The sequence below is a fragment of the Micromys minutus genome (assembly GCF_963924665.1).
Source record: "Micromys minutus genome assembly, chromosome: 31".
Classification (NCBI taxonomy): domain Eukaryota; kingdom Metazoa; phylum Chordata; class Mammalia; order Rodentia; family Muridae; genus Micromys; species Micromys minutus.
Genome location: NC_137966.1, coordinates 206,855 through 232,707, shown reverse-complemented (window position 1 = coordinate 232,707; position 25,853 = coordinate 206,855). Strand labels below are relative to the sequence as shown.

At 42.4% G+C, this 25,853-nt stretch overlaps 1 protein-coding gene across 3 annotated transcripts in view; it reads right to left on the bottom strand.

Annotated features, from left to right (window-relative positions):
* The window catches only part of CYFIP2 (cytoplasmic FMR1 interacting protein 2), a gene marked incomplete at both ends in the record, with an annotated part of 95,106 nt that extends 83,231 nt beyond the window's left edge, over window positions 1–11,875 (bottom strand). For 2 of the 3 annotated variants that reach the window (XM_080942033.1, XM_080942034.1), the window contains 5 exons: window positions 297–478; window positions 4,422–4,523; window positions 6,292–6,369; window positions 9,886–9,975; window positions 11,759–11,875. In XM_080942033.1, the coding sequence (XP_080798159.1) occupies window positions 297–478; window positions 4,422–4,523; window positions 6,292–6,369; window positions 9,886–9,975; window positions 11,759–11,875 (569 nt within the window). The remainder of the gene's footprint in view (window positions 1–296; window positions 479–4,421; window positions 4,524–6,291; window positions 6,370–9,885; window positions 9,976–11,758) is intronic. The other variant, XM_080942035.1, reaches the window with a different exon arrangement.
* Window positions 11,876–25,853: the final 13,978 nt, after the last annotated feature.

Genomic DNA, 25,853 nt, shown 5'->3' with positions numbered 1-25,853 from the left:
TAAAAGATGGCTTCTGTTTCTCACAGAAAACAACAATGCAATGCCATATGATAATCTTTCTGCTGTCCTGTAGACATGGCAGAAATCGCTTCTGTCCTCTAGATGGGGGAAGGTGAGGACCAGATTCCATCTTGGGACATCAAGTCTAGCCAACCAACATCAATTCTTCTGAAGTCCCAGCTTGGACATGTCTTCCTCAGATCACCCTGACACAACAGCTGGGTTTGAGAAAGGCTACTCTATTATTAGGAAATAAGTTGGTGAGAAGGGTCCAGGGAACAGGCAGGGCTTCTGACCTCTTGTAGGCAGAGTGGTCATTCTTGACACTGCACTTCATGTTCTTTAGCTCATCCAAGACTGCAAACATGTTGATGAACTTGCCCAGGGTCAGCAGGTAGGCCTCGGAGACAAAATCCTTCCTGCGCTCCGCATGGCACAGACGTTTCACCTCACTACAGAAGCGCTCAATGGCCTTGCGCTGGGGACAGAAAACAGTGTAAGGGCTCAGCTGCTGTGCCAGTCTTTCTCTAAGATGTCCCTGTTTCTGAAGCTAATGCAATAGCGTGCTGGGACCTGTTTCAAGTGAGTATACCTTAGGAATTAGGTGCTAAAAAGCACCATGTTCCCAATGTGTGAAATACAGGGAGAGACAGATCTTGGTTCATCCAACGAGCAACTGATTATTGAGCATCTACTATATACTATGCAGCCATTTAAGGACTGAGGTCAAGTAAAAATCAAAACAAGGAAAATAAACTGCCCTAAGAATTGTATTCCAATTAGTTAGTAGAAAACAAAATACATTCTTTGCAGCAGAATTTCATACTTGATATGGCAGGAAATGAAGAAGGGATGGAGGTTGGGAAGGGCTCACAAGAACTGTTCCTCTAGGGAGAAAGACTGAAATCACCAAGAAATGACCTTTTAAGGAAATAATTTGAAAGAGGAGAAAGATAGGGATAAGGGAAGGAAGGAAGCATGAGCTGCTTTGCAAGGGCCCCAAGGCTGTCCAAGGCCTAAGGAAGCGTGGGGTTGGCCTGGGCTATAGTGAGCACAGGGAAGCAACAGAGTCAACAATGGAGAGGCTGTATGCTCTTAGAGGCTCTTATGAGGGTTTGTGCTTTGACCCCAAATGATCTGGGGAACATTGGAGCTCTAGCATTCTAGTATGGCCTGCATCAGACAGTGATAGTGTGCCTCAGTCATACAGTGGTTGAAGAGGTAACAGCAGACTGCAGGGGCAGTTAGGAAACATGCACACCTAGGGTGGAGACACTGAGTGACCCAGCACTCTACTCACAGGGATCTGCTTTTCCTAGTCTGCTGTCTACTGCTGTGATAAACAACACCATGGTGAAAAGCATCATGGGAAAGACAAGATTTACTTCATTTCACAGCTTACAGTCCACCCTGACGGAAGTTGGGACAGGAACCCAAGACAAGAAAACAGAAGCAGGAACTGAAGCAGAGACCACAGAGGGCCCACAGCCTGATTCGTCCGTCTGCTGCTTAGATAATCTAGGATAGCATGCCCAGGAGTGCTGCAGCCCACAGTGAGTTGGTCCTCCCACACCAATCAATAATCAAAAAAAAAAAAAAAAAAAGTCTCCACCGACTTGCCTATAGATCAATCAGTAGAGAAATCTCATCAGTCAATCATTTTTTCCATATGACTCCAGCTTATGTCAAGTTAACAAAACCCTAACCAGCCACAACCCAAGAGAAACAGAAGAGCCTATAATGACACAGAAGCTCTTATATGTGTCTAGCTTTTATCCCTAACAGACCTGAAGAGGAAAACACCCACATCTATCACCTGGTTAATGGGTGAAAAAAATACAGTGTATATGTGTGCACAGTAACAGTGACATGGTGTTCCATCACAAAATAAAAACAACAACAAAACCAATTAGATTCTGTCACCTGCTACAGTACAGATGACAGGTAAAAATACCCTGCCAACTGCAGAAGGCCAGGCCTGAAAAGTCATGTCCTGAATAACTTCATTTGTAGGGAAATGTCCAAACAGGAAATTCACAGAGATAAAAAGTCATTTAGTAGTTGCCTAAGGCTGAAGGAGAAGATGATGAGGTAGTATGGGGTGATGGCTCAGGAGATTTCTTTCAGAGGGGTGAAAACATTCTAGAATAGATTGCGTGATGAACATCCAGCTCTGTGGACACTAAAGCATGCTAGGCGGACATTCTGCCTGGAGGAATCACAAGAGTAAATATGATATCTCAAAAAAAAAAATCTGTCACCTGTGTGTGTGTGTGTGTGTGTGTGTGTGTATGTGTGTGTCTGTGTGTGTGTGTCTGTGTGTGATGGGGGGTAGTTCAAAAGCCAGAAGAAACAACAGTAGTAATGGAGGGGGAAGTGAACAATAGGAGGAGGAGGAGAAGGAGGAGGAAGAAGAGAAAGAGGAGGAAGAGGAGGAGGATTAAGTGGAAGCTGAAGAGGAGGAAGAAGAAGAAAAAGAACACAGGGAAGGAGGTGTGTGGAGAAGAGGTTCTGTGTGCAGATGTGAGCTCTATTCTACTCCCAAGGCCTACCGTGCCCAACTGCCAGCTCCTCTCATCAAGGACCAGCAGGCCACAGTCAGTTCGGTTAGGCTTTCTTTCATGATGGAATTGTTCACCACCAGCAATGCTTGCAGTGGTGTAATGGTTACTCTCAACTTTTGACTTGATGGGATTTAGATTCGCCATGGAAACATACCCCTGGATGTGTCTATGAAGAATGTTTCCAGAAAGGCCTAACTGAACAGGGAAAGCTTCCCCTGAATGTGTGCAAGGTATATAGCATGGCCCAGACTGAGTTAACAAAAGAAAGTGAGCTGAGCACCAGCTCACTTCCTGACCTGGGCACAACCTGACCAGCTGCCTCACGCTCCTGCAACACGCTTTTACTGTCATGATGGATTGTACCTTTAAACTGTGAGCCAAGTAAGCCTGCCCTTCCTTCAGATTCCTGGAGATGCTTTATCAGGCATTAGAGTAACTACTATGATGGCCATGGTGGCTGCTTGGAGTGAGCCTCGTGTTGCTGAAGAATTTCATTCACAGCCACAGTGCTGGACACGTGGCTGTGAATCATCCCAGACCCTTCCTTCCATATGCACCTCTTTTGGGGAAGTGCTTCATTTCACACCTAGTTTCTGATGGCTCTTCTCTCTTGGATTTGCTTCCCAGAAGAGACTTTAGGCTCAGGGGTGTCAGGCCATCTGCGATTCTAACAACCACGACGAAACTCTTGAAGCTGTCATAGGGCCTTCCTGGGCTCCTACAGAGAGAGTGTCTATCTTTTCCACCACCCTGAGAAGCAGGCTTCATTTCTCTGTGCTGGTGTGTGCATGCACCTGTCTGTGTGGGCGCACATGTGTATGTGTGCATGTGAGAAGTAAGTTACACACAGTTAGAAAACTGCAGAGCTGGGTTTTGACCTAGCATTGTTCCTTACCCACACTGAGGCACCTCCCCAGTGCTGTCCCATTTCTGCCTAGACACTGACTACATGGTGGGTCCTGGTTACTGTCAACACTCTATGAATGGAAAATATGTAGGGTGTGGGTTGTGTATGCTATGTCACCCACTGTGGGGTACAGACCAGCTTTGAAGTGTTCCCTGCCATCCTCGCAGTTTCCACTGAGACTCCAGGAAGTGACTGGCTGCTCACACCTCCTGTCCTTTTATGCTATTGCCTAGCTTTCCTCATCACTGTAAAGACCCTTGGTGCTCTCCCTGTTCTTCCTCCTCTAAAAATGACTCTTCTAGAGTTCCTCCCAGCTCCTCTTTCCTCTATCCCAGCCACTTCCTACCTCCATCTCCCAAGCATTTCCTACCTATTGGTCAGATATCCTAAAAGCTCAGGTCAGCCCACATCATCCAATCCAAAGCTCCAGGCCCACAGTGCTAGTCTCATGGGTCCCTGTCCCCCTCCAGCTGCCCTTTGGATCACTTCCTTGCTTTAACTGTTTTGTAGCTCTCCCCCTTCCTATCCTCCATTTCTTGAAAACACTACCAGCCTTGGGGTTTGCAGCACCATCTTCCTGGAGCCATTTCCATGACCACCCAGGTCATAGCTCCATGCCTTGTCCCTAAACAAGTAGATACTCTGCAACCCACAACTGTTGTAAATCGTATTTTACTCACGCCCTTCACATGTCCTAAAAACTACTGTGTATTTTTGTCACTCTGTGCTCAAAGCATACACATACTTATTAGGACGAATCCTCTGTGGAGGTGGGAACACCTGTTGGCTTGGCTCACCCACAGGGGTGTAGGTGGCTCTCAAAAATATTAGCTGGATAGAAACAAAATGACACGGCACCAAAGTCTAGATGTAGAGGGGTGGGGGACTTTGTGAGCCTTCTGCTGTGGACCCACCCACACCCCACTCACCTCCACCCACACCCCACTCACCTGAAAATACATGAACTTCATGAGCTTAGTGACCTCTGGCTCCAGCACCTCTACTGTCTTCTCATAGATCTCTACCCGATTGGGCTGCTCATTGCACTTCACCTGTGAAAATGAGAGGCAGCTTCATCATCCAGGCTCCCCGCTGCTATCTCATGAGTATGGCTCACCTGTAGTGCACATGTGGCATCTTATTATGGGTGACAATGGGTAGGGTCATCCTAATGAGAGGGAGCTGTAGACAACTGAGAGGCCCCACAGGTGCTTCCTGGAGACTGGCTGTAGTAAAGAAGCCAGCTGATCCCAATACTGGGCTCTGTTCCTTTTCCTGTTGGCCTATACCTTTATAGTTGGCTATACATGTGTTGATGGAGATCAGCAATATTCTCTTCCCTTATCCTGATGCACAAACCATGAACCATTCTGCCCTTGTATGAACCAGTCTGCCCTTGTATGAACCAGTCTACCCTTGTTATGTGAATGCTTGGAGCAAAGCTCTCCAGCCATATCCAAATTACTGATGGATAACCTAAGCTGTGTTATCCAGGAACCCATTTCCTCTGCCTGGTGCTTTTAGTCAGCATGTACCCTTAGTATCACATGCCATATGTTCTGTGAACACACATGCTGCAAGCCTGCTAAGTGAGCCAGTGCATTTTTTTTCTTTAAATAGTGACTCACTATGTAGCCCATGCTGGCCTGAAACTAAAGATCCTCCTGCCTTCTCCTCCTCCTAGGTGCTGGGATTACTGGTGAACACCACATACACTGGACAAGGATAATCTTTTATGGTTATAAGTATCTAGATAACTGACAGTGGATCATTAAATGGACAAAATGATACGATCATATAAATTTGTATACATATACCATTACAAACATTAGAAGGGCTAAGGTGGATCTCTGGAATGACTATGAATAGGTACCACCACACCTGATAGGCAAAAACGACATGAACAGTTAAGTATGATTTGATACCTATTTTGTTTTTGTTTTTGTGTTTTTACACTGTTGGGGAAAGAATTGAGGCCTCAAGGCACCAAGACCTTGAGTATGTTTAGCAATGAGCCACAGCTCCAGTTTAGTACCTTTCTCCAGAAAAACAAAATTCTGAGGCTAGCCAGATGACAGCTCAATGGAGAAAGGTACCTGCTTTCAAGCCTGATTGTCTAAATGGGGGTAAACCAATTTCTACAGATTGTACTCTGACTGACACATATATGCCATGGTACATACATACCTTCCTAAGAAAAGAATACATAAAGGTAACAAAAAAAATGTTAAGACAACTGTTTAGGAAAACCAAACCAGGCTTGGAAAATGTGAAAGTACAAAAAAATTTATTAATAATAGCTGCTCCTAAATATGAGGGTTAAAAGGAAAAGAGAAGAATGCCTCTTTTTACTTGATGTGCACATTGATTGTTGATTTTGTTACAATGGAACCCACTAATTAAGCAAAAATATCAGTAATAATAAAACTATCTGCATTTTCATCAAGTCTAAGAGTGTAAAAAATGAGAAACAATGTGGGTTTGTGGTAACAATATGGATTTATAAAATATGTTTGTGGCAATAAAAAGACCCAGAACCATCTGAAGCAGAGGGTTTAGGTGAAGAAGTGAGACGATATCATGCTTGCTACTTTAGATCTTTTGCAACAGCCTAGGTGGCAAGAGGCATCTACTGCTTCTGAAATAAAATATTGTGCACAGTATGTACCAGAAAATTGGTTTTAAGACCCTGGGTGTGGAGCTTGTCAGTAGCATTACAGAAGCCCTTTGGGTCAAAAGCCCAGATCTACTCCCTACCACATAGAACTTGGCTCTCTGGTTTGGGCTCGAGTTGGAGGGCAGTGCAGAAAATGGTCTCACCTGTGGGATAGCCCGGGAGCAGCTGCGCCACGTGTACAGCATGACAGCATAGTCGTGGCCCTCCTCCAGCATTTCATTCTGGAACGGCAGAGCACATTCATCAGGGAGACATAACACTAGGGCCACAGATGTCTCCAGACTTTCATCTGTACCACCCAGGATGTGGACCATGACAGGCAACAGCAGCATCACCTGGGGAGGGGGAGCTTGCTGACAAGTCTGCCTGAGCCTATGAATAAGAACCTATATTCCATCAAAGTCCCCAGGTAAGTTGCATACACCTTACATCTTACAATATCTGATCAAATATGAACTTCAGTGAAAGCCAGATGAAGAGCCACATACTCTACAATTCTTTTGGACGAAATACCTGCAAGAGGGAGAACTTTACAGATGGACCGATTGTAGTTGATGGGAACACGTGGGGAGAGGATCTGGAATGACTGTTAATCATTTAGGGTGTCTGTATGGGGTAATGAAATTATATGGCAGTGACAGTTGTATAATACTGTGAAGATGATTAAAATATCAACACATATATTTTAAATGGTTTCCAATTATGGAAAGCATACCTCAAAGACTATTAGGAGACAAGAATTAGTATTATGTTTCCTCTCCTTGTAAATATATCTAGGGAAAATGAACTTACATTTTAAAATCTATTTATCATTTCACTTTATAATACATTTTTAGGATAGAAATGTATTTAACTTGGAGTTTGCTACTTATTGTGAGTCTATTCAACAGCAACAGTTTCCATTCTTAATTAAGAAGTCAGTAACATGCTGTCCCTGAGGTGGAAACAACCCAGACTGTTTTCTCTTCTATTTGAGACACATGTCTAAAAGAGGAACTGACAGTAATGTAAGGAACACGTGGCTATTCTCAGCCCCCAAATGCCCTCAGGGCACATAATTTCATTCAGTTAAAAAAAAAAGAAAAAAAGGCTGTAGCAAGCATCTTCAGGTCCCAGGCTCTGTGCCAGAAACAGGACTGAGAACCAAGATGTGTACTCTGCCCTCTGGACAATTCAGCCATGGCTGTTACATAACAAGCCCAGAATACAGAGGTCAAGATGGTATGTCGGAAAGAGCTCCGGATGAGGCCTTGGGAACTTTGAGTTATTGGTTCTTCTTAGGGTCACCTTTTATATACATATATTATATGTATATTATATGTATGTATGTATATTATATAGGTATAATATATGTATATTATATATTCTAGAGCTATGTACTTCTAGGCATCTGTGGATGACCTTGAACTTCTGATCTTCCTGTCTCTACTTCTCACGAGCTAGGGTTATGACATTTACCACTATACCCAGTTTCTGTGGGTGTTAGGGACCAAACAGGGCTTTATGAATGCTAGGCAAGCAATCTATCTACTAAGCCAGTAATTTTATGCAATTTGTCACAGCAACATCAGAAAACAAATAGAATCATGTTTAGAGCCAGTCTATCCTTCAGGTTTGCCTGTCTGAGCCTCTGACCTGGTGTTTCTGAGACACCTAAGTCTGGTTCTGGTTCTGGTTCTGGTTCCCCCCACCCTAAAGAAACATGCCAGCTGGAGTTGATGTCTGGTTTCTCTCACATGCATGATCGTTTCAGCTGTCCCCTAAAATCCCTGCCCCCACCCTTTCATGCCTCCAGTAATAATCATTCTGAGACTCTCATCCAGTGCATGTGTTCCATTTGTTCCTCTTTACAGCTCATTCCAAGAGTAATTATGGATAAAGCATGGCTGAGCCAAAGTTTGGCTCCTTCTCTCCTGTGATTGAAAAATTTCCACTGCTATTTACTTATTTATTCTGTTTGTTTGTGATGGGGTCTCTAGTCCTAGCTTGCTTCATGCTTCCCAAGTAGCTTAGAAAGTGATCATGAACTTTTGATCCTTCTGCCTCTACCTCCCCACAGTTGAGGTTACAAGCTTTTGCCAGGCTACGCCCACTTTACTTGGTGTTGGAGATCTAGACAATCACCCAAACAACTGAGCTTCGTCTCCAGCCTCTGATCTGCACTTTGATAAAATGAATGGAAGTCCTGTTATAGGCTCCTCACATGCCACTTAGACTTGAGACTGCAACTTTGCTTCTAAGTGGGCCCTTTTGAAAGGTGACTGGAGCTAAGGGCAGACTCTCACTCAATCTGACTGTCATCCTTATAAAGAGAGGAAACTTGGGTACATATGGAGACAGCTGACAACCAGAAGTGTGTGAAGAATAGGCCAGAGTAACCAGAGAAGCATCAGAAGAAAGCAGCCCTGTTGACATCTGGTCCAGGAATCGCATCCTCCAGGGCTGTGAAAGGAAACACCCATCATTTAAACCATGCACTTATGGTATTTTGCTATGGTAGCCTAGGCATGGAATATAATCTCCATGTATAGACCTCATTCTCTATAAATGAGGTACTCTATAAATACAGTACCACACACAGACATACCCCAATTTTGGGCATTCTGAGAATTCTATCTTTGCTCATGTATAAACACCTGCTAGCCCCCTCCCCATCTCATCTCTGACTGCTTCAACCTTCTGTGGGATGGAGAGAACCACAGAAAGAGGTCAGGACTGTTCTCAGGTTCATGCAAGGACTTACTAGCTGTACGACCATGAGCAACTCACTTATTAATTTCTCCAGACCTCAGTCTTCTCATCTCTACAATAAGTATAATGATCCCTTTACAAGCCCCAGGGTTATAATGAGGCTCTGATGCTCTCACACAGCAGATTGCCCTGCATACATTTCAAAGAGCAGTGTGCACAACACATACCTATCATTACCCTCTTTTAAGGCTGTACTAAAAAAAATGGCTTCCTCTTCTAAGCTTCCTTCTCAAGGCCCCTTGAAAAGCTGAACTCCAAACTTACATCACAATGTGGAACATTTATATATTTCCTTATTTGCCTGCAAAAAATAGTACAGAGGGTCAAGGTTTGTCACCAGAGAGTCCTAAGTTTAGAACTACGACCATTCAGCTGTGAGACCCTGAGTCAATTTCTTAACAGTTGAGAGGCTCCAGTATTGGTCAACTGAGATATTGGGGCTGCCAATGACCTCACAGGGTCTGTTTGAGGATTAAATGAGACAATGAACCTGAAATGTTTACATAGAAAAGGTGTTTGGTTGACTTAGTCTCTTTCCTACTTGACTCACTGAGAACTGAGACTGGCCCCACACTAACTCTGGAATCAGCTCATAGCAGGCACACAATGCATATCCCACACAGTGAAAATGATCCAGGGAAATACATGCAGGGTCCCACAGATGAGGAATCTAGAATTCTGCAAATGTCTATGGGGATAAAAGGGAAGAAGAAAATTCTGTCCTTTTAGGGTCAGAGCATAAGAGGATTGGAAAACACCTGACTCCATTTATGAATGATTTAGGCCAGCAGCTTCCTTGAGTCAATAAATAAAATCTTGCAAAACCATGTCACTGTCATTTTTAGGAGAAACTTAATTTCATAGGCTAGCTGACTAAGGCCGAGCATATTGGGGTAGCTAAACACAGGTCTGGTATGGGAAGCTACCCATGGTTCCTCCTGCATCCGCAGGGTATGCACCTGCACATGTAGGTCACAGAGACTTACCATACTGGAGTGGACCGTTGCCTGCTCAATGTACCTTGCAATGCCTGTGACAAATGCATTCCTGTCCTCGAAGTTTGTGTCAAAGTTAGCCTGTGGGGGTAGAGGACAGGAAGGGCATTTGGTTGTTGGAAAACACATCCAAGCTGGCTGGGCGTCTAGGGAACAAACAGTTGCCAACAAAAACCATGAGCTTTCTATGGAAATCTACTACCCCATGGCTTCAAATATTACCTCATACCCAAAGCTCAGCTGAGGACAGATGAGCAGCACCTGTTTCTCATTGGTGACCAATTTCACTCAACCAAGCCTCAGAAGTAACGGTTTAATTCCGCACCGACACTATTAAATTCCAGTTACTAAGGCTCTTTGCTGATAAACTTTGCCCATTTGTTCATGTGATAAATGTACTGACATTAATCTGTTTTATAGCTATGTCATCATGAATTTAAAAAAAAAATCTAAGCACAAGGAAACTGTACTCCAGCTAACCTTGCAAGTCCAAACAGCTGCTAAAAGTCAAGGCATGCATGGCTTTTATCCAACCATTCTGACACACTTGCCTGAGAGTGCACAGGTGTCAGTGGACAAGTCAGGCCACTGATGCAATTTTTACAGTTAAACAAATGGGAAAAATGGAAACACCCAGCAAAAGCTGAAATAGATGTCAGTCTGTACAATGGGCTAGAAAGACCCATGGGCCACCTAACCATAAGGTGGCCTTACTGCACTGATGCCCAAGTACTATTCACAGAAGCTTTTGTCACTGTGATTTTTGAGATATAGGCTCTCTTTATAGCTCAGGCCGGTCTCAGACTCACAGCAATCCTCTTCTTTCAGCCTCCTGAATGCTGGGATTACAGCTGTGAGTCACCACACCTGGCTCCACAATACATTTTAAGGAAAAGATGAAATATACGTGATATATTTCCTATTTTAGCAAAAAGAATAAATATATGCATATATATTTAATAAAATAAAATGTTTATGAACACAGAGAAGGGTATGTTGGGATAAGAAATTTCTATGCTATATTTTCCATTTTGTTTATAATGAAAATCTATATATAACTAAAATTAAAATATACTTATAAAATTAAAATTGTGATCTATGTTAAAAGCTACAAACAAATCAAAGTTAGGAAATGAATCTTCAAGTATGTGAATAATACATTTAACTATTAAATGAAATGAAAAAAAATGTAATTATATTTATTCATAGTTCATCAGTTGACTTAGCACAAAAAAAAAAAAAAAAAGCCCAGTATAGCCCCAATTTCCAAATTAACACATTTCTTCTTAACATGGCATTCAGCCTGGTACACCCAGACAAGGGTCTTTGGCCAGGCTGCCTCTAGCTGCATGAATGCCCTCCTCACTGGGCCTGCCAGAGTCATAGCTGTATGGAATGGAATGGGGGTTTATCAAAAGATCTGATCTAGGTAGGGCTAAAGCCAACAACCTTGACCCATTTCCCCAAGCCACGGGCTGCAGTGTGGGCTTATGTGAGCTCTTGTCATGCACATGAAGGAAAAGTAATTACCCAGGCAGACTCTGGAGTCTTTTAAGCTGTGATATTTAATTCATGAGCTCAGAGATGCCATAATCCTGGTAGTGCAATAACAGGAACAGTCCAGAAGGAATTTGGGGTCAGAACAGATCAACAAAGGCTCCCTAGGGGAAGGAAATGGTCCTGGTACACATTTGTTAGTTAATCTATTTCTTCCACTGGGCTCCTAGAGTGCAGAGGGACTTCATCATCTCCTGACCTTTCACCTTCACAATACAGATTTCCTCCTCCCTGTACTTCAGGGCAGGTCCTCTTACAAGACCTCCAGAATCCAGGTCTCTCCATGGCATGCTGCTATTTCCATTACCTGGTACATGATGGAAGATGGTGGGGGCTCGATGCATGGCTGCTGGTCTGGGAGGGGCAGTTCCTCCAGCAGGTCCACATTGGACAGGGCATCTTCCAAAGTGACGTGGGTGGTCATGGCTGCAGTGTCTGTCTTCCACGCTAATGGAGAGGAAGAGAACGACAAGGGAGAATTTCAGGGACTTCCAAATATTTTCTACCCTGTCCAAGACCCTTCTGGGGGTTAGAAAGGGTCAAGTGTCACCAAGGTCACTCTCAAATACCACTTCCTTATGAGTATCTTCTACCTACTGCTTTATAATCTGAGTCCATTGGTCAGTGAGATGGCTCAGTGAGTAAAGGCACTCACTGCTAAGCCAAAAGACCTGAGTTCAATCCCTGGAACCCACGTAGTAAAGGAGAGATCTGATCTGCACAAGTTGTCCTCTGACCTTTACACACCCACCATGGCCTGAACCAGACACCATGACATGTGTACACACAAAAATAATAAATTAGATAAGTACATATTGAGGATGTCTTGGCTAAAGCTCACGCAAGTTAGAATGTGTCCCCACATGAGTAGCAGAGAAGCACAGTTCTGGGAAGTAATGTGACATGTAACAGCCATGTGCTCAAGTAAGCAAGAGTCTAGATTGATTCTGGGCTTGGGGACATGGGCCAGGACATTCATTAACTTCATTCTTAGATAATCGTACAGGATAAAGAACGTCAGGATGATCCATCAAAGAACAGCCAGGATGATCAAGGGGACATGGGTCTGGGTTTTATAGGATAATTAAGCAGGGACTATATAATTGTTAACTCCTATAAACAAGAGTTGTTTGAGGCAATGAAGAAGCTGTCATGTCTCCCTTGACCTGGGAACATTTTATGGACCACATCAAAGCAAACCAGTCCTCACTAGGTATTTTTGTGTCTTGGATCCAGGCAGAATGCGGCTAGTGGGATAACTCTGTCAGGCAGTGAAGCAGCAAGGAGTATGCTGGGCAGCTGGGCAGCTAACTAACCCAAGCTAATTGCTGCTTTAAGAATATAGCACCCTGTGAGCAGATTCATTTTTTTAAACACAAATTTAGAGGTGAAACTGATCAAAAACTTCTAATGTATGACTTAGGGTATAAATCATGTTCCCATAAACAGCCTCCAAAAATGATACCTTTTTTTAAAAAAAATTATTGGATATTCTCTGCTTGACTTCTAAGTAATCTCTCTAGCTTCTCTCTAATTCCTATTAAGTCTACTTGAGGGAGGGAAAATGATTTATAGGGTACATGATCTACAACTACAAAGACCAACAATTCCCTTCATTATGTCAGACAATAATATAAACCTTTCTTGGTGCCAGACACAGCTAGCATTTGCTGGCTTACATATCCTCTCAGCCATGTACCATGGGGACCCTGCTTTAGAGATGACTGGACACTCCGTATTTAGAGAAGCATGATATTAATGGGTTTTGGTTCTGCTTGCACCAAAAATTATGTACACAGCTCTATCAATATCTTCTGAGGCTCTACCCCTAAGACCAAGATGACATTATTTAAAAGCATACTGTTCCATCTCAGTAAGAAAGCCATACTTCAGTTTACTGATCAAACTGCTATGACCACCAGGCCATTGGCCAGGTTGCATAGAGCAGGCCATTGATCATGCTGTTGGTTGGGGTATAGAGTGTGTACTTTCGGCAGCCTGAAAAAACATCAGTGACCACAGGACTGCTGAAACCCTCCTCAGTGAAGGTTGGGTAGCAATAAGACAAAGCAGTGGTGAGCTCTGGGATGTGTATGTGAATCTCAGGAGTCCATTCATCTGAGAGAAGGATGCATGCATGCTCACAAACACACTTACTGGAACAAAGCTGCAAAGGGAAGGCTATATAAGACAGCTGAGCTTTGAGGAAGGAGAAGGAAGAAGAGCAAGGCTTTCAGGGGCATGGAAACAGTCTAGCATTTCCTGAATACATCTGGCTTTCCAGATTTTACCTTATTATAAAATAAGTGTGTAACTTAAAAAAGGATAAAAAGAAAGAAATGAGTATGTTTGTCAGCAAGTTGATTGAATAGTCACACAAAGAACTGTTCCAAGTGATTCTATGATTTTGTCTGTGTGTGTCTGTGTATATGTGTGTGTGTGCATGTGTATACCAGGTACTTATGATGGCCAATGGGGACACTGGAGGATCTCCTATTCTCCATTTACTTTATTTACTTACTTCCTTGAGACAGGGTCTCTCACTGAATCCAGAGCTAAGCTGATAGCCAAAAAAAAAAAAAAAAAAAAAAAAAAAAAAAACCCAAAACAAACAACAACAATAAACCTCAGAGTCTCCTGTCTCCTACAGCACTGGGATTATAGGCATACAAGGCCATGCCTGGCTTTTTACATGGGTGATTGTGTGGCAAGCACTCCTACCCACTGAACCATCTCTCCAACCTCTAATTCAGTAATCAGATGGTAGATCCAACTGGGACACATCTTGAGAATGACAAAAATTAAAGAAGGGGAAAAGAAAGTTTAAAAAAACACAAGTTCACTTTGTTTTCAATGCCACATTGGTGTTTTACTGTGATGTTTGAATGTATTGTGAGGAAAGGAGTGATTATGAGATGTGTTCCTGGTGTTGAGACAAAGGCAGTCTTGATGTAGCTGAAAGGAGGTACATTGTTACCACTGAAGAAAGTCACTAAGACCCAAATACCACAGGAAAAGATTTTGTGGTGGCTAGCTTCCATTATGAGCTTGATATAATGTGAAATTACCTCTGAGAAGTCTCAATTAGCTACAGTGGGTTGTCCTGTAGGCATGTCTACAGAGGACTGTCTTAACTGAGTTGACTGATGTTGGAGGATCCAGCTCACTGTGGGCAACACCATTCCTTAGGCAAGGTGTCCTAAACTATATAAGGGGGTATGCATGCATTCATTTCTTTCTGCTTCTGAGTGTGCAATGTAACTAGCTGTCTTGGGTTCCTGTTGCTATGTCTTCCCCAAGGAGTCAGACTGCAGTCTGGAGTTGTAAGCTAAAATAAAACCTTTCTTCCCAGGTTGCTTTTTGTCCAAATAGTTTAATATATATATATATATTATATATATATATATATATATATATATATATATATATATATATATAATTTCATATAAATGAAACTAGCAAAAATATGGGTAAGAAGTCCTCAGAAGAACTTACATGTTAATATGCATGCATGTATGTGTTTATATTTGCATGTAAAATTAAAACACATTACAAAGTCACCATGACACATATATAAAGATATAAATATGATGTTTATATGTACAGATATAAAGCATATAAATATATTTGGGTGGTTTTGCCCACCAAAAAAAAAAAAAAAAAAAAAAGACCTAGAAACAAATCCCAACCCATAAGCAACAAGCACCTTCAGTGCTTGGATTCCAGTCTACAATTATGACTTTCTACTAAGGAACCAAATATGTGGGTCCAGGTCTGGGGCAGAAAATGTCTGAGAAGGTTGAGAATTTTCCTGGCATAGCAAGGAAACTGTCTATCTAAGATACTGGGGCTGTGTGCGCAACAGATCCAGAAGAGATCCTGACTTGAGCTTTCACTCTCCCAGGATGGGACCATGCAACCATTAGCTAAGCCACAGTGGATCAGGACAAGAGTAAATGCCTTTACATCACTGAGATCATAAGAGTTCCTGGCTCTTATCACTTAGATGGTGCCTGTGATCCAACTGTTAAATTGAAAACAGGAAAACACAACGAGGTAACTTGCCTTTCCTAAACAAGATAGACTACTGTGTAGGGTAACTAAATCAGAAGAAAAGAGACAATATTTGTTTTCCTTTCTGAAACAATGCCAACTGGAGCACTTGCTTTCCAACTCCTAATGACTAAGTGGATCTATGCACTGGTCCTCAAGAGGGCCAGCATCTCTGAATGAAAACAGCCAGGTTAACCGGGTGCTGCTTAAAGGATGGATACACCATCACCTGGGAAGAATGCTGAACCCAAAAGAAACACCAGAATCTCTTCGATCCTTTGATTTCAATTCACATTATAACACATACCAGCAACATAGCAATGTCTTCAACAAATAAGCTGAAGCTGGGGGGGGGGGTGTAAGGGGTGCAGGGGAGGGGCAAAGTGGGGGTGTGGGAAGTGCAGAAGACTCACAACAGCTAGGAGCTGGGAGATTTAATAATCTGACACAATGTTTATTTGGATCCTGGTTCAACTATTTTGAACTCACCCCCCTGAAAACAAAACTGTAACACTCAGGGAAAAACAAGCTGGAAACTGAATCCAGAGTGCAGCTTGATACTAGGGAGAAACTGCTAATTTTATCTGTAATATAGCATCAAAATTATGTTTTAAAAGTGTTTTCTAGAAATATCTACTGAAATAGGAACAAAGTGATACAGGGTTTATTTCCCAATAATACAAAATGGGAAAAATAAAACATAATCATGGTAGATAAAAGTACTGAGTGGGTAAAGGAGCTTGCAGCCAAACCTGGTGATCTGAGTTTGATCCCTGATTCATGTAATTTGTCCTTTAACCATAAATATAATTTTAATAATCAGGCAAGAGTAAGTTAGTGCTCTGTGATATTGGTAAGAATACCCCCCCCCATCCAATTGTGTGTCTGTCTAGAACTTTCTATAAAAGCCTCCAGCTCAATGTATTGGCACCCAGTTCTTATTGGAACTCCCTTCTCCTTTCCTCCCTGTCCCCACTGTCATTTACTGTGGTCCTTTCTCTCACCTTTCTCCTAAAACCTGGGCTTCTTCAGGACTTCACCTGCTTCATAAAACATCCATTTACCAGACTAGCCCTTAAGGTTTTCCCCTTGAAAGCGGTAGCATCCCATAGTTTACTTGAAGAAAATCAGTAAGCGAGCAGCCTTTAAAAAAACCAACAAATTAAAAGTCTTTGTTTACATAACGAAGCTTTCTTTTTCTTCTTGGGAACAGAGCTTCTGCAATGAATTTGCCTCTGTAGATCATCCATTGCCTAAGGGAGGTGGAAATCAGACATTTTTAGTTCAAGTGCTGGAAGTCAGTGCCAAAGCTAAATAAATCAGAAAGGAAGATGTTCTAGAACAGAGGTATATGTGAAACCAAGCATGCCTTTTCTGGCCCGGGAGCCCAGCCTGTTATGCAACCTGAGAAAGCTCCATGTGTCCAGTCCATGCTCATGGGCTGTTTTGTCATTTTGGAAAGGAGAGTAATAAATTACTCCAAATTCACCCGAGGCCTGGTTTACCTCAGGCAGTTGTGATTTCTCAGCTTGAGGATTCAGGGAAGTTAGTTTAATTCAGTGTCTTCATAACCAACCTAAAGTCAGTGGCCTGGCTGTCCCAAGAGACAAAGAAGCTCTAAGCTGATGAGTCATTTGCTTCTGAGAGGGAAGGCAGAGGAGCTTCCAAGGCTGAGATGACTGACAGACTGTAACACTAAGTCCTGGCACCAGTGCATGATGGGAGTTAGGAGAACCTGGCTTTGGAAAGGCAGGTTCTGCCGTTTGCAGCTAAAGTAGGATCTCACTGCTATGTTCCTTTTTGACAATTTCTGGAAGGAAAGAGAAAGTAAAGCAGTTTTACCTAGGAGGAATAGCAGTGGGTGGGTCTGAGCACAGGGTCTGGACCTGTTGTTCAGCACTGAAGAGCCACTGAACCATAACCTTGTTATTTAACCCTTGGAACCCCAGTTTCCTTATTTGTAAATGGACCACAATTTATAATAGTGCCTGCTCTTTGTTCTGAGTATTTTATAACTTTACAGCATGCAGAATACTTAACAAAGCAGCCTGCACCAGATTAAGTATTCAGGAAATAAGTTGTCAAAAGATAAAAGTACGAATTATCTATCAGCTTACTGGGCTCTTAGTCACAATTCATGAATCTCGGCAAGCCTCCATTCTCTGAAACAGACAGAGCTCTCTACACAAGTGCAGAACAGCAGGTCAGGTGGGAGCTGAAAGATAAGCACTGTGAAAAAACATAACAGGACAGCAAGCTGGCTCACCTAAAAGCATTTGCTGTGCAAATTTGGAGATCTGGATTCAATTCCCAGAACCCACATAAAGGTGAAAGGAGAGAACCAACTCCAAAGCTGTCCTGCCTTTCACACATGCATATGTGGCTTTCCTTGCACGTGCAATGTGTATACACATATACTCTCCTAGTTTGTCTTTTTTGTTGCTATGAAAACACTCTGCCCAAAAGCAACTTGGAGAGGAACGAGTTCATTTAACCTTACTGGTTACAGATCATCATGGAGGGAAGTCAAGACAGGCATTCAAGCAAGAGCCCGGAAGCAGGAACCACAAGGGACACTGCTCACTAGCTTGCTAGCGACTTTTCTTATAAGGTTCAGGCCCACCTGCCTAGGGATGGGGCTTCCCACAGTGTGCTGGGCTCTCCTATATCATTGGCGATTAAGAAAATACTTTACAGACACACCCACAGGCCTGATGAAGGCAATTCCTCAATTAAGATTCTTCCTGCCCAAGTGACTCTAGTTTGTGTCAAACAGACAAAACCTAACCAGTGCACATACATATACATGCACACACACACACACACACACACACACACACACACACACACATACACTTGCACCCTACCAATTTCTTTTAAAAGACTGGCTTGCATGAGATTGCTTTTTTGTAACAGTTAAAGCTGAAGGGTCTTCTTGATTGTGCTAACACAGCCACATTACAATCTCCTGTCTTCAGAAGAATCAACACAACTGTCTTGTGTGGAAATCCAGCCCTCTGCTCAGACTAAAGCAATGGCTTCTCCCTATCCAGCACTGAAGGTCATGGTGGTTAAACCACGGACAAGGTGAACACTGCCATGATTTCCCTACTTCCCCATCAAGGCAGGCGTGGTCACTAAGATGTTAGCTCTGTATGGCTCTTTCATCTTGCCTTCCCATCAGCACTGTCCCACAAATTTAAGAGGGCTGCTACTATCTGATGTTTCTCTCAGATCACCATTACTAAGAAATAAATGCTTTCATTCATGCTAGTGTTTGGCAGAGGCCAGGTTCACAGAATATCTTTCTTTCTAGTTCTGTGTTATTTTAGGCCATGCCTGCTATTGTACCTTTTTGGAAAATGCTATGCACATCATCTCCCTCCCAGGTTGGCTGAGTTTCCCTTCCTCAGAATCAAAAATTCTCCTAAATTGGAAAGATAAAATTAGGAAACTGTCATTTGGGAGATTCATAAACATGTAGAGGCCAGGAAATATTTTCTCCATCTATCCAGCTATTCAGGTAGAGGATGCACACACACACATATTTACACACATGCCCACATACATACATATATGTGCATATATAATATATATAGAAAACATATACAAAGATATATTAAAATATAAAACAATTAAAAGGGAGATGGTTCCATTAGGATAAAATGAGATGGCATTTGGGTGAGCAAGCAAAATCCCAAGGGCACAGCCTGCTTTTCCATCCATCCTGTGTGTAGCAGAGTGTGGCAGGAAACTTTACAGGAATGGAAGGTGGTCCTGGCAGGGTACTGCTCCATGGTGACCCATGCCCTATGGAATGGAGCCCCTTCAGACCTCAGAACCAGCAGAGCAGAAAAACAATTATGTATGCTCATCTTACAGAGATACCAGGGTTACCATAATGGGCCATGGAACCTCTCTGAGTGGGTTGGACAAGAAGAGCTATATAGGAACAGTTTGCGTAGACAAAGGTCAGGCATCCCAGCTGTCAACCCTTGGGAGCCACTTGGAGCTGTTCTTGGGGGATAACGTACACTGGGTCTTCTTAAATGTTTTCTCTATGATCTCTTTCAACCCAAGAAATGTATACTATGGGTATACAGGCATTTAAAACAGGTGTGCAAATCAAATGTTTAATAGTAATAAACCACAGGGAAATTTATTTTCAAACAATTTCTTGGCATTACTTATAATGTTATCATATATCAAAGATTAAGTCAATTTACATATTGATGAGATAAATTCGTGTAGTGTGCATACATGTAGAAGCATGAGTATGTTAGTATGTGCATGTGTGAACATGCATGTGGAAGACCAATGCTGACACTGCATGTACTGCACAACCACTCTCTATCATATATACAGAGGTACAGATTATATATCTCTCTAATCCAGAACTTGCAAACTTGGCTAGTCTTGCTAGCCAGTTTGCTCAAAGGAGCCAGTCTCCAGCTTCCATGCCCACTGGCATTTTACACAGGTTCTGAGGAACCAAAATCTGGTTCTCCTGCCTTCCTGCAAACCCTTTATTTACTCACTGAGCTATCTCAGGGGACACTGTACTTATTTGTTTTTACATAAACATTTCACACCGTAGGATGCAGGATATTGTCAATGTTTTTCAGTTTGTCTACAGTTTGTTTTTCTGATTGTCAGTGCTGAGAACACCACTTCATAAGCAGACACTACAAATAACAAAATGAAAAAACCAACCAACTAAACAACAACAAATCAAGAAACAACAGCAAACAAAAGCATGTTTAGAGTCATTTAGAGAATTGTTGAAAATTCTGTCCTAATTGCAAGTCAAAAATCATTTCACACTTTTTCCCCCAAATGAAGTAACTCAGACATCAATTTTAACAACCAAACATTCTAGCACAATGCAATCCAATGGTATATTAATTTGTTACATGCTAAGGAACAACATCATGAAAATGTTGAAAGTTTTTGCTTTCTGTAATTAAAGTTTTTGCTTTTTACTTTGCAAAGTAAACTCACTACAACTGGTTCGAGAGAGATGGCTTGGAGGTTTAGAGCACTGGCTGTTCTGGAGGACCCAGGTTTGATTCCCAGCAACAACATAGAAGCTCACAACTGTCAATAACTCCAGTTCTAAGGGATCCAACACTCCTAGCTTCTGTAAGCATTGTATGCATGTAGTGCATAGAAATACATGTAAGCAAAACACCCATCTACATGAAATTAAATAAAAGGGAAAAAAAAGCTGTGAGGGGTTGGAGAAGGTAAAGGTGCCTGCTGACAAGCCTAGTAACCCGAATTCAGTCTCTGAAACCACACAGTAAAAGAGAGCTGACTCCTGCAACTTGTTATTTATGAATATCCACAAACTTGCTATTCATGAGTGCATGCTCATGTACATTTGTGTGTGTATGTATACTCACACACACAGTCCATAAATAATAAATGAATAAAATATAATAAAACCAAAACTTTGTAAATGGACATTCATAGCAATGTTATACACAATTGCCCAAAAGTCCAAGCACTCCAAATGTCTTCCAACTGACCCAGAGAGAAAACTGGTACCACTGTACAACATGATAGTATTCAGCAACAGAAAGGACTTCAGTCCAGATACATGCTATGATCCTAAATGCATGCATGAACCTTGAAAACACCATGCTAAGGACGAAAAGATCCATAGTGCATGAATCCATTTATACAGTGTGTCTAGAAGATCTATGGAGACATGAAATGGACTTGTGGTTGCCTAGAACTGGGTGTGGGTTTGGAGGAAATTGGTGTATGAGGTCTCCTTCTGGGATGCCAGACATGTTCTAAAATTATCTGTTATTGCACAGGTTTGTTAGTTACTATAGGTTTAAATGGTGAGTTGTCAAGCAATCCAACTATGTCTTAATAAAGTTGTCACTGCCTCTCCCAAAATTAGTATTTTTATGAACCTATGAGTATAACATAAACAAATAGGGTACAGAGAAAGCCAGAGATGAAGCAGAAAACAATGGGAGGGATAAGCAAAGTGACCCTGTCCCGTGGAGAGCCCCTAAATTGGCTGTTCAGCCTCTTCTCTGCCTGATTGTTGTCTGTTTGAGACCCAGTCTCACTGGCCTAGAGCTCACAGCAGTTCTCTTGGTGTTGGAATGACAGGTGCACATAACCACCCCCACAACCACTCCCACCCCCACAATTCTCATCTCAGCTTCACTCTGCAGAAAAGACTTCCAGATAATAGGAAATTGCTGAGTCAGGGGTGAGATAGATTTTGAAGTTCAAAATAAACAACAAAATAAGAGTAGTTATCCTACAGAGTTCTCTTCCCAGTGACTCAAAAACTGGGGCCCAGACAGGACTCTTGAATTCAGTTAGGAGCTAACACAGCAATCTGGGAAGATAATGTCTGATACAACAACTGACATTTAACTTGATGTTAAGAAAAAAAATCTAAACTTTCCAATGAACAAAACACCGAATAAGAAAAGAAATAGAATATCACTTTTGGCTTGCTCACATCGATGACAAACCTTATTAATATAAATGTTTTATATGTGGTTTAGGTTAAAACGGAGATCTCAGTAGATTGGGAAATGGGGTCTGGGGACGGGGTGTGATTTATTGCAACAGGGTGACCATCAATGTGGAAAAAACTTAAGCCTAGAGCAGTAGTCTAAACACATTAGAGACTAAGATGCAGCTACTGGAAGAAACAGCCCCCAAGGGAAGCCCTGCTCAGCAAGGCTGTCCTGCATCACAGAGTCTTTCAATACTTCATTTCTTTTTTCAAAAGCATGTACATGTATTGCTTGGAGCAGAATTTTAAATTTTACTCTGAAATACAACAACCCACAGAGCAGTTGAGACTTCTAGCTAGTACACAGCACCTGCTGGCTAAGCAGTGCCTCACTGCCTATCCCCTGGGAGCAAAGGCCCTGCCAGAGGGTGAAGCAAAGACACCCAAGTCAGCCTCCATTTGAGCTCCTACAGAAAGCCTATTCGCCCTGCTTGTTTTTCTACAAGGAAGCAGAGAAGTAGACATTGGGGCAAAGGGCCTTGCCATTTCATTGGTTGCTTTTCTCAGTTGCTTCCTGTGTGAGTGGCTCAAGGAAGGCTTTTTAGTGACAACTAAAAGGAAAGCAGATGCTGCAAGCTCAGGACCACAGTCTCCAGTCCTTTATGCACGGGGAGGCTATCTATCCATGGTGCCCACCTGATTTTGCCCCTACTAGGGATTACAGCACACTGCCACATGAGGAACCCTAATGGGACTTGTATGTGGAGAGGGGAGCAAGCTTTCAGACACTCTGGCTAAAGAAGCTTTTAGATGATCTGGCTAAAGAAACCATCTACTGAGGAAGCCAAGAGGAGACTTTCAGGCTTAGTCTCTGGGTTAGAGGATGCAGAACTTGCCTCCATCACTAGGGACCTGAAACCTGAACACAAGACTGACTTTGGCTCCCAAATCACTCACTGTGAAATATGGAGATGGAGCTCTGGGGGGGGGGGTTGATGGGGGGCAGGGCAGCTCAGTATGTACTGTGTTTACTGTGCAAGCATTCAGAACTGAGTCTGATTGCCAGGACCCATATTTAAACAGTCAGAGTTGGGCCTGGTGGTGGTGGTGCTTGCTAGTATTGCTAGTGCCAGAGAGGCCAGGACAGGCAAATCCTTGGGGCTCACTAGTCAGCCTAATTGCTGAGCTCCTTGCCCATGAAAACTGTCTCCAAAATAGCCATCATTATCATCATCAAGGCAAAATAGACAACGTTTAGAGGAATGATACCCATGGTTGCATGGTTGATCTATGGTTTCCATTTGCATGCATGCACACACACACACACACACACACACACACACACACACACACACACACACACACGTGCCTATACACATACACAAGAAAATATAGGAAAACTGAAGAGCTAGTAGCCTCCACAATGATATCAGACTCTGTTGTAGAAGTAGATCTGCAAACAAGCTACATTTTATAAAGCACAAGGAGAAATTTCAATGCCCCCACCATGTCACTTCTAATATGTTCATCCTTTCTGCAGAGACTATACTGAAGCAATGTAGGATGTCAATCATGTGATTACCATACAGCATGTAGACTTTAAAAAAGAAAAATAAAGAAAAAAATTACCTAATTTAATTTTTTCTCCCTGGGCCTTTCTAATCCATAGGCAAATGATTCTGGTGCTAGGTGGGACATTTAGCTCCATATAAGGGGCATTCTTAAAGCTTCACTTCCATAGCTTAAACCATCTGCCTACAGTGGCCAGAGTGTACAGGGTCACCCGTCTCTTCAAGGATATCCTGGCTGTGTGCCTTTGGTCAAACCTAAGCTTAGTAGCTTACTCGGTCCCCTTCTCAAATCCTACCCTGTGTCAAGACCCAAGTCTAGATCAACCTATTCTGAAAGCATAACAAAATGTTGCTTATGTATGCAATGCAATGGGTTTTTAGCTGTACAATTAAGACCATTTTGTGTGCAGAAAAATGGTCGAGACTGGAGCTCATTAAATCCTGAGAATTAAGTCAGTTTTAGATAAGGCAAATGTTATATGTCTTCTCTCATCTGTGGGTCCTAGATTTTATACAGATGCATAAATTCTCATATGAACAGATAGACAAAAAAGGAGAAGCAAAACTGTCTAGAGGAAGAGACAGAACTAAAGTGGAGGGGGGAGGAGGAGAAAGGTGACGGGGAGGGGGGGATGCTAGAAGTATACTACATGCTTGTATGGAAATGGCCTTTTGGAAGCCAATTTTCTAGAATAACAAGAATAAACAGGTCAGCCTGTTTCACAGCAACTACACTCTCCCACATTCCACAGAACTCATAGCGTGAAACTTTCTGTCTTCCATTCCGTCACAAACTGCTTCACACACTTACAAATTCTTTGGGTCACCACTGATGCCAGGAATAGACTTCATTTCTGGATCTGATTCCTCCAACTAGCACAGGGGGAGGAGCACTGGGCACTGAGTATTCATCAGTGTTTCATGATATATTGACTACATGAGTCAGTGACCCAAATTCATGTCTTCTTTCTTTCTTTCTTTCTTTCTTTTTTTTTTTTTAAGGAATTTGAAACAATAGCGGGGTCTCTTGAGGTACCATATCTACAGAAGCCTTACTTGTCTACTCTTCTAAGAATCTAAGAAAACCTCTGTAGGTGATTTCCATCATACAGTCAGTCCCTATTATAAGAAGTGCCACATGTCTCCTTCCCACATAGAGTTGTAACGGAATTGGACATTGAGGGGAGACTTTTAGATTGTAATTATTACCTCATGACTCACACTTTGCTGGAGTCAGTCATAAAGCATCACATTTTAAAAGCACAAACAGAAGATTTCTCAGTATGCCTTAGTACTGAGATAATGAGTTTCTGTGATGAGGTTCTGCCCTGCATGCTCTTTGAGCTTATGGCCTGTCTTAGAATTTTACTGCTATGAACTGACACCATGACCAAGGCAACTCTTATAAGGACAACATTTAATTCAGGCTGGCTTACAGGTTCAGAGGTTCAGTCCATTATCATCAAGGCAAGAACATGGCAGCATCCAGGCAGGCATGGTGCAGGAGGAGCTGAGAGTTCTATATCTTCATCTTAAGACTGCTAGCAGAATACTGGCTTCCAGGCAGCTAGGCTGAGGGTTTTAAAGCCCACACCCACAGTGACACACCTACTCCAACAGGGCCACACCTTCTAACAGTGCCACTTCCTGGGCCAAGCATATACAAACCATTACATGGGCCTTCAGGGAAAGCTGGGCAAGTCTCTCAGTCAACCCTAGCTTGTTTCTTAATCCTCCCAGAGGAAACTGGTCCAAACTTGGGAGTCTCCCAAAGTCTCCTAATAGGTCATCACCTTTATTTTCTGTGGAAAGCATCTCACATCTTGTCACAGTTGATAATAACTGTCAACATAACAGGATGTAAACTCTGAAAGTGATTCCAGGAAGGTTTGACTAAGGAGGGAAAGTCTACCCTCAGTGTTGAGCAGTGGCACCATCCCATGGGCTTTGATCACAGAATCAATAAAAAGAAATAGTGATAATAATAATTAATTAATAACAAGCCCAGTACCAACATTCATCTTTCTCTACTTCCTGACTCAGAATGTAATGTGATCAGCTGCTCATGCTCCTGCTGTCACGACGGACTGTACCCCTTTCCACTGTAAGCCAAAAGAAATCCTTTCTTCCTGAAGTTGTTTCTATTGTTGTAAGAACAAGAAAAGTAACTTATTTAAAAACAACCATACAAAGTCCCTCCATTCCACCAAGGGATTGGAGTCTGAGAATTTCTACTGCGAGGAGACTGGCTGCTGAGGCCAGCACCCAATCAACTCCCCTCATGA